We start from the raw sequence: 8924 nt of genomic DNA, 5'->3' as shown, positions 1-8924 counted from the left end.
AACCCGAGAAAGATCAGGTCAAATAGAGTTGCTAGTACCAGTGACATATCCCGAATACTTGGAAGGCCATTGTTTTACCGAATCCACTGAGACAAGCAAGTAGGGCAACGTCTAGCTGTTCCCTGGGACTAAATATCAAATGCGGAATGACATGGTTGATGCTCACTTTTGTGGGGGCCCCCGGCCTTGTATAAACTTTTAATTATTTTGTATAATCAAAGACCTGCGTGCCCTATAATCCACGTCTGGCTTGAATAATACACTCTAGTCTATTATTATAGTGTAACACTACAACAATATGGTAGTACAATCAGGCCAATGAGGCAATACAGATAACAAATATGGCTGTGTCAGTATACAAGCAGTATCAACAAACATACAAAGATATCTAGAACAACGTCCAGGGCACAAACATTCATATCAGTTCTCGTTTTATTTTTTTCAGTTGAATCCAAGGTTGTAAAAATGATACACAGCTGAAATATCAGACACTCACATATTCTAAACATTGAAATAATCGGTGGCTCACTCGCCACCTTAAAAATAAAGCTTCCTTTTCCGTTTAGCACACCTGAATTTAATCATATCAAAACAGCATGGGGGGCATACCGGTCCCATTGTGATCTGTCACAAAACATATCTTTAAAAAATAAATCAAATGTTTAATGCAAACTACATGAGATTTTACAGTTTGACACATTTTCTTTTCTCTCTGGCAAGAGACTCTAATAAGAAGGCAAGTAATCTCTGAGAAACTTGTTTCCAAAAACACTGATGTTATTGCTGTTTTTTTAAGTACCCGCACTGCATATGATTACAACAAGTTATATATATTCTTTAGCCACTGTGAGAAATAATAAATAATGAAGAAAAATCGCCCTATACTGTGATTGCACTTAATCCTCTAGACCCCCAAAACAGCTAACTAACTTACTGTTGATCTAGTATAGTAATACCTGTCTGATTACATAGGCAAGCCATTATACATATGTAATAATATAATTACGTTTGAACAAATCATAAAACAAAACTGGTATAGTGACAAAAGCACTACATACTATAATACAAAGGCAATCACAGATTGCAAGTTTTCAAGGCCAGAAGTAATAAAGTCCTGTTCTCTCCTTCAGTCAGCATATGTTCCCAAGCTATAGTGTCAGTTTGAAAATACCTTCAACAAAAGGGAAAATGTTTATAAACGGTGAATGGAGAAAAACTCCTCTAAGGGAACTGTGGGCTTTCAACAAAAGATAGTCCCAAGCGATTCTGAGTATCTTCACTACTCTGATACCAGGACAAAAATCTGACTATGATGTGTCCATGATATCATGTCTCTACAGGGACCATCCGCTTGGGAGCTGTTAATGATGATCCAATTGACCAATTCCAATCAAACGCCAATTCATTAATGTCTGACACTTCCACCTTCCCACATATAGCTTTTTTAACATGACATGACAGATGCAATATTTGTATTCACATTAACAGTGACGCCCTGCCAATACTGATTGTAACTTCTGTATCCCTTTCCTGTCTCTCTTCATTGTTATCTACCAGAAGAAAAACCTGATAACAGATAAACAAAAATTATAATAATTAATTATCGTACAGTATGCCATTTCATTTGTTTGTTTTTGGTTTGGGGTCAAGGATGGGCTCGTTTCAGCCAGTTAAGATATAAATACTTCTTTTGGTTAGATTGGGAACATACAATACATCATCTGAGCCATAAAGATGACTGCTGAATACATTTCCGAATACATTTCCATATGAGAGTGAAGACATTTTCACCGCCACAAAAAAATAAAATTTCCCTTTTGTGTTCATATCATATTTAGGCGAAAAACAAAAAACACAAAGAACATTGTAGCACCACCATTTGCCATGTCTTTTCTGCACGAGACAGAGACGCATCCACACAAAAGCACGCACACCTGCACTCCCTTAACAGCAAGAAGCTAAATGGCTCACTTTTTCAATGTAAAAAGAAGAGGAAAATAAAAATAATCAAAATCAAGTGACTATTTGCACCAAAGAGCTGGAGTGGCCAACATGTCCTCCTGACTAGTGTGAAAGAAGTCCTCCTACTGTTACTGTAGTCTAATACAAATGGGAGGGTTAGCTTGTTTGGCCACAAGGAGGTGCAGAAGACATGGCACATTAGGCATGGGGCATGTGTTCCTGACCTACAGTATATCTTTATGAGAATAAGAAGAAAAAAATAACTAAAAGTTAAAAACTAGGAGTCCTAGTTTCCTTCTTTTGTTTTCTTCTCTCACTCTATAACGTGTACTTTCTTTCTTGTCTTGGCTCCTCTTCTTTGCTTTCCTGTGTTCCACGCTGTCAGAACGGTCTTCAGTCGTTGTGAGGTTTCTCAACAGCGCCCTGGGGAAGACAGGGAGACACTGGTGTTAATGACATGTCAATCACCAATCATCAGTCAAATGGTGATGAAATAAATGTACACTGTTGCTTACAAGGTTGTCAATTGCAACAACAGAAGAAGAAAAAAGAGAGATACAGAAATAAATTAATATGGGACTATATACCTAGGACTAAAGAATACTTTGTGTGATGTCATTCATCCAATGCCCTTTTTTCATTTAATCCCATGAGCATACTGTTTTCATCTAGAAGGATTGGGTAAGGACATTTGAGTGAATGGTTTTGCTGTGGTGTTTATGAAATGACAACATCTCCAAAGGGCAGAATTGGCATAATAAGAAAGGGAAGTGGGTTTTTATCCAAATGCAATTCAGCATTTTATGCACTAAGGGAAGGAAGTACAACAGTACAAAATAACACACCCATGGCCATTGCTACTTTGCTAGAGATATATAGCGTGAACTCAAATTAGATCCAAAGTTTGTGTTTCAATGTGCACAAACCTTTTCAGCCACCCTTTTGTAACAAAATGTCACATTCTAGTACATTTTCACTTAAGCCAGTACAATCGTGTCAATTCATGCATTACATCCTGATAAAATGGAATGTACTTTTGTCTGCATTGCTTTGTATTATATCGTGTCTGCATGTTGTTGACTAATATTGCCAAAGTTCAATGAAACATCAGTATCTTTCTATGCCATCTCAGTTCCCACACATGAAACGAGAGAGAGAGAGAGAGAGAGAGAGAGAGAGAGAGAGAGAGAGAGAGAGAGAAACAGTGAGTGAGGGCATGTGCCAACATTCCAAGCCCCATCACAAACAAACAACAAGCATCAAATGACCCTCTGGTCAGTAGACTGGCTCTGTGTTTAGGGAGCCACGACTGTGACAAACATACACAAAGAAACAGATTTTCAAGCCAACAACGTGTTAACTTGAAAGTCAGTTATTAGGCGCCGAGTGACACCGTTGTGCAAGAGGTTTTACTCTTCAGAAAGAATGAGGTGAGCCTTCAAATCAGATGATGCCTAATGAAGACATCAGCGCCTACTTGATGGGATAATTGTGAACTAAGGGGTCTTGTCAGAGTTGTTTAGACTCCCTAGCTCCGAACATACTGCATGCTGACACTTTCCTTCAGAATAGTGATCTCTTGAGTGAAAAGAAAATCACACCTACATAAAACTAGCTTCATGTTATTTGCTTTCAGTGCATATGTACAGTATTAAGTACAATAATCTCCAGTCCCTATACACATGCAGAATTGTATTAATCACTGTCTTAAACCCTCTATTCCTTTAAATAAAACAGACCCGAGTTGCAGCTGTACTTTTTTCCATCTAAATCTCTTCGCCAAAAATAGCCAACCTAACTTACAAGCCATATGAGAGCTTGTATATAGATGTTCTATTTTTGGTGAATGTTCCCCCCAGAGTAAGGATGCTAGGGTTCAAGTGGCTACACATAGCATAGCAACATATGTAAATGGTACTATGACTTTACCATGGCAAGCTGGCGTCCAATGTTTCCAACTGTAATGCCTCCTGAGAAGAATATACAAGGCAGCCAGGAACGTACATACAGAAAGTCTGGAGATGTGTATCTGAAAAATTAAGAGAAAAGAAACACAACCAATCACATTAATTCACACCCAATATTCAAATTAACTGTACATCTCTAATGGAGGAGAGGGAGACCTTCATCTTGAAAAACAATGTTTTGCACCCCTTCTTTATCGAGCTCATTTAGTCAACACGAGCAGTGGGGGTCTTTTGAACGCAGCGCTTTTCAAGGCCCCTAACTGAGGCCCAGCACGTCCTCCCAGCTGGTCGCTTTTGATCACATGGGAGGAGTAAAAAGGTACTTTACTGTCCATCTTTTATCATTCAGTTTCCCTTTGATGAGGTCACATGTTGGGAAACCAGTAGCCTACGCAATAGTCCTAAGGATTAAATTGCATGATCAATTCACACTTTAAGATTAATGCCAGGTCGAGATTATTAAAACATACATGATCAAAATAAAGGATCAACCGCAATCAAAAGATAAATTTCAAAGCTTCTTTTTAATGCATAAGCAGCAGTCACAAACACACCTCAGACCTTCTGGCCTTCGTCAGCATTAAAAAAACAACAACTTACATATACCATTGCAATTGCATAGGTTCATACTCAAAGCTATATGGATAGGATACGATCAAATCGGCATTTAGTGGAATCCAAAGGCATTTCTCCAGATCTACTGGCCAAGACCTCAGAGTAAGACATAGCAGTAATGAAGGAAAAGAGAAAGTACAGTTCTGTTGCAGAACAAGTTTCATTTGTTCAAAAGTGAAACTTTGGCAGACTGTACTCTGTACTATGTGGCCTTATCGTATCCTGAAATATAAAAGACAATACTGCAGGTATATAAAAGTGCGTTATAACATAACTAGTCTCTCAAGACAGATTGTTGACTCACGTCAACTAAAGAGGGTGCTGTTTTGTTCTACTGCTATGCCACCAGAATGTGAAATGCCCTACCGACAGACATAATAAAAAATACACCTGTGTGAAGTGAGTGGTGCAACGCCGTGTGGGGGTCCCCGGAACATCCAGACCCCCAGGAACGGGAATAATGCCCCCCCCCCCAGAAAGCAGTCTAGTGAGATCTTGGTAGGTCAGTAGACGGCCACTGAGAGCATTCTGATTAAACAGGATTTTGTCCCTTTCAATGCATTAATGGCATTCGAAACGTGTGGTCTGTGACTGCACAAGTGAGTAGAGATTTGATGTGTTATGATGTTTATTTAGGTTTGGTTGAATTATGTTTCACTACAGTTGACACTAAGGGTTGCCCACCTGCTCCTGGCAGTTAAATAAAACATTTGGCAGGTTGAGTTTGCTTTCATCAGGTTGCCCGATCGGGAAAGTGCTCGTTTGAGAGGGGGATGAGACCGGGATGGTCACGGGATGTGTCTTATAGTGTCTAAACACCTGAACGTGTTCAGAGCGCTCTGTCTTCTGGTCTGAGGAATGTAAAATAAGGGCACTGTTTTATATATATATATATATATATATATATATAAACCAGTCATACCAATTGAGGTATGACAGTTTTATATCACACAGTCCTAGAAAGTTTTTTTTTTTAAGAAGGAAAAAATGTGTTAAATTTGAACGGTAATTCTAAATGTATGACAATAGTGGGCATGACCTTTGGTCAAGTAGATTAGTAGAACATGACAGATGGGCAAGTGTCTCTGAGTCCTTAGTGTCAACCCCTGCCTATGTTACTTTATAGATGACCAATGTGTTACTGTTTATGTTCAAAAATACTAATGATTCTATGTTTGATGTTATTTCCATGTAGAACCACACACATTGAGACCCCCGTAAACGGTGCATATACAAGTTAAAAACTAAAGGGACTTTCTGACTCCCATGTCTTGATTGCACCCCATATTGTTGGCTATTGTTGGCCTAAATCAATCCTTCACTACAGTAATCAATCAATCAACCAATCATTTACTTACTGGTACACTCCATTGTAGACCAGCAGCTGTGTGATGACTGTAGCCAAGAAGGCAGTGGTGATGCCAAGGCCAAAGCCACTTCTTGACCGGTCAAATGTCCACCAGAGGCCCAGTGACAGGGCCGCAAGTGTTAGCGAAAGCTGGACATTGTTGGCAAAGTCTAGTTTCTGTGGTGTAAGGCAGTTAAGATGAATATCAGAGATAATGGCACCGGCAATATATATAGGTTAATCCTCCTGCTAATATTAGTTCAATTGTGTAAACAAATTATATAACTTAAAGAAAATGTCACAAAGACAACAGGGACAATACTGTTCCTTTAGCACGCTATTCAAAGTTTAGAACGAAACGGAGAGTTAAAAAGCAGATCTACTTCACATGTGGGGTGAGAAATTAAAAGGGACTGATTCATGCGTTAACAATGGTCAAGAATGATTATTTGTCACTACTCTACTACTATACAGACACAAGCAGCAAAATGGTAGTGCGTGAGCCTGCGGTGCTCATAAACACTGTGCAACATCAACCTGACGAAGGCCCATGAGGCCAAAACATTGTCCGCTCTGTTGTCAATAAATTATTTTGGGAGCTTTTAAAACAGTGTGCGGATCTCCCCTCTCCTCTCTCAGTTCTTTTTTGCACCCGTTGCAATTTGTGGATGTGCGTGCACCTCTTGACCACAACATCAATATCATCAACAACAATAGTAATAATAAAGCTAATAAAAATAAAGATTAGATAAGAAGGCGGGACACGAGGTCCCATTAGTTTGTTTATAGCTAATAATTGACTTGGTGAAAGGATACAGCACTGGCATGGTTGATACCAACGAAGACGGCGATGCATCTCATGACACTGGCCCATTCTCTCTTGAACTTGTGGGGCTCTCCCAAATGGCTGTCGATGCAGGGGTACAGCAAGCCAATAACGGCTGAAAGAAAAAGGACAAACATCATATAACAATTTATTTTTGCAAACTTATCCTAAACTGATAGCGCTGTGGAGAATTAGTTGAAAGGACAATCATTATATCCATAATAATAAACGCTTATGAACTATCTCGCACTGCTCCTATTATGATTACCGGTAGGTTAAATGTCACATAATGTGAAAATGTACTGTGACAAAAACAAATCTCCATCTTTTATTTATACAGGTCTATAAATACCTGTACCAAAACAATGAAACATACATGTGTGGAATGAAGAAATGACAGACAATCTGAACTATCCTGACTATTTGAATCATAATATCCTCTGTGCCAAATGCAGCATGCGGTGGGGGGAGGGGCAGTTTAAGGGCTATATTATTTATTTCATAATAATAACTGACTTCCTTGTTTCCAGCCTGGCGGCACGAAAGCACCGCCCCCTCTAGCTCACCCGTTATGAGAGCAACCAATGGGCAGAGCTGCTCGCCCTCTGACGTGTGCGGCTGTTGCACGGGGAGCCAATTGAATGGCGGGGAGCTCTCTCCCAGTATGGAGAGTTAATAATAGGCTCCCAGCACTCTCCCAGGCAGGCAGGCCAGCAGCAGACAAAACACTATAGAGTATGGAGTGACCGTTTACATAATGAATAACCACAACAAACGCGAATGTTTCCAAATCCGATTCTCTATCAAGCGATCGCGAAACGACTCATGGTGGTTGTCATGTGATGTCTTTTATATGGCTGTGAATAAGTCATAACCCCCCCCCCCCCCATCGCATTCCATTGTCCAAAAAAAGGGGGAAAATCGCACTCAAACTGAAACTCAGACACTCATACAGTGGCTATAGTACACAACGTGTGATTTATTTATAGCGCCGTAATAACGCTTGTTGACGTGACAAAGGTCACATTAGCCCCTTTCGGAACCATTTTTGTAATAAAAAAGGGGTTCCAACGGGGGCTAAGAACTTAGCTCACATTAATCATAATCAATAACTCACCGGCGCCCGTCCCGCAACAAGGTGGGATCCACCAGGCGGCCGAGAACAAAGTTGTCAACACCTCCTCGGGGAACAAAGTGACGTTCCTCTGGATCTGCAGCAAGTTGAGCACCAGCGCCAGGAACACGCCGACGGTGAACAGCACCAGCCCGCGTCGGATCAGGTTGGCCGTCCGCACGTCGTGCAGCAGAGAGCCGTATGCGTTGTGGAGCACCGACGTTATTATAGACATCATCTCCTCGGCTTTGGACGCGAACCACTTCGGCCCCGACTCCGACGAATTCTCGCTATTACTAGATTCCACTCGTCTTCTTGATGGCGCACAGCAAGAGCAACTCCAGCAGTGGTTCTCGAGTCTTGTTGGCATTTGGCACAGTTTGGGAGCTGGCAAAAAGATTACAGAAACACACATGGTGTGACGCATTCCTTTGGATTTGGGGTTGTTTAACTGGCGATTGCAGACTATAGCTAATAATAAATAGGCCTAATAATAATAATAACCAAGGTCTAACTGTACAAAGGCAAACGTTATGAAGGATGTTGGGTTGTTGTTATTATATTTTTTATTATTCATAATAATAATTATTATTATTACCTTGATATCCACGTCTCCACGCACTCCTCCACTCCTGTTCATTCGCGCTTTGCTTTGGAAAATGATGAAGCCCGAGACTCCGAGAGCCTTTTCCGCTGTGTTACAACAAGTGCTGCTGTCACGTTGTTGTTTGTTCACATCATCATCGTTGAGAGAGAGAGAGAGAGAGGGGAGGTTAGGGGGAAAAAGCTGCTATTCCATTCCAGAGCGCAGACCTCATGCCAGACACGGAGCTTCCTCTGCAGAAAACAATCACAGCTGTGTCGGGTGAGAATCGTCGGCCAATGGGAGCGCGGCGGCCGATATGACGTGACGCGCCACACACCGCCCCTTGGTTTGAGGACACCGATGTCATGTCACACAGTCTCAGCGCAGCTGATGTGCTGCTCTGCTCTGCTCTGCCTACCTGGGAGGCTGGGACCCCACTAGGTAGGACCGTCACTGTATACATATGCAGTAGGTAGGTTCACACACAACAACACCTGCAGTTAATA

At 41.0% G+C, this 8924-nt stretch overlaps 1 protein-coding gene across 1 annotated transcript; it reads right to left on the bottom strand.

Moving 5' to 3' along the window:
- Positions 1 to 414: 414 nt before the first annotated feature.
- insig1 (insulin induced gene 1) lies at positions 415 to 8674 on the bottom strand. The gene is made up of 6 exons (XM_083778731.1): positions 8431 to 8674; positions 7836 to 8219; positions 6709 to 6833; positions 5903 to 6069; positions 3892 to 3991; positions 415 to 2385 (listed from the first exon to the last, which is right to left on the bottom strand). The coding sequence occupies exons 2-6, from the start codon at positions 8200 to 8202 to the stop codon at positions 2356 to 2358; spliced, it is 789 nt and encodes a 262-aa protein (XP_083634857.1). The 5' UTR covers positions 8203 to 8219; positions 8431 to 8674; the 3' UTR covers positions 415 to 2355.
- Between the last annotated feature and the right edge of the window lie 250 nt (positions 8675 to 8924).

The sequence above is a fragment of the Protomyctophum parallelum genome, assembly GCF_964188405.1.
Source record: "Protomyctophum parallelum genome assembly, chromosome: 12".
Lineage (NCBI taxonomy): Eukaryota > Metazoa > Chordata > Actinopteri > Myctophiformes > Myctophidae > Protomyctophum > Protomyctophum parallelum.
The sequence above is the reverse complement of the archived record's forward strand: the minus strand, read 5'-3'. Positions and strand labels throughout refer to the sequence as shown.

Bases quoted from the DNA above. Each gene is read 5' to 3' on its own strand.
- insig1 (XM_083778731.1), bottom strand. From the start codon at position 8,202: ATGCCAACAAGACTCGAGAACCACTGCTGGAGTTGCTCTTGCTGTGCG. The intron at 3,992-5,902 runs GTAAGTAAATGA...TTAATTTTTCAG, and splicing joins GTCTACAATGGAGTGTACCA to ATACACATCTCCAGACTTTC. The intron at 2,386-3,891 runs GTAAAGTCATAG...TGTCTTCCCCAG, and splicing joins TTGGACGCCAGCTTGCCATG to GGCGCTGTTGAGAAACCTCA.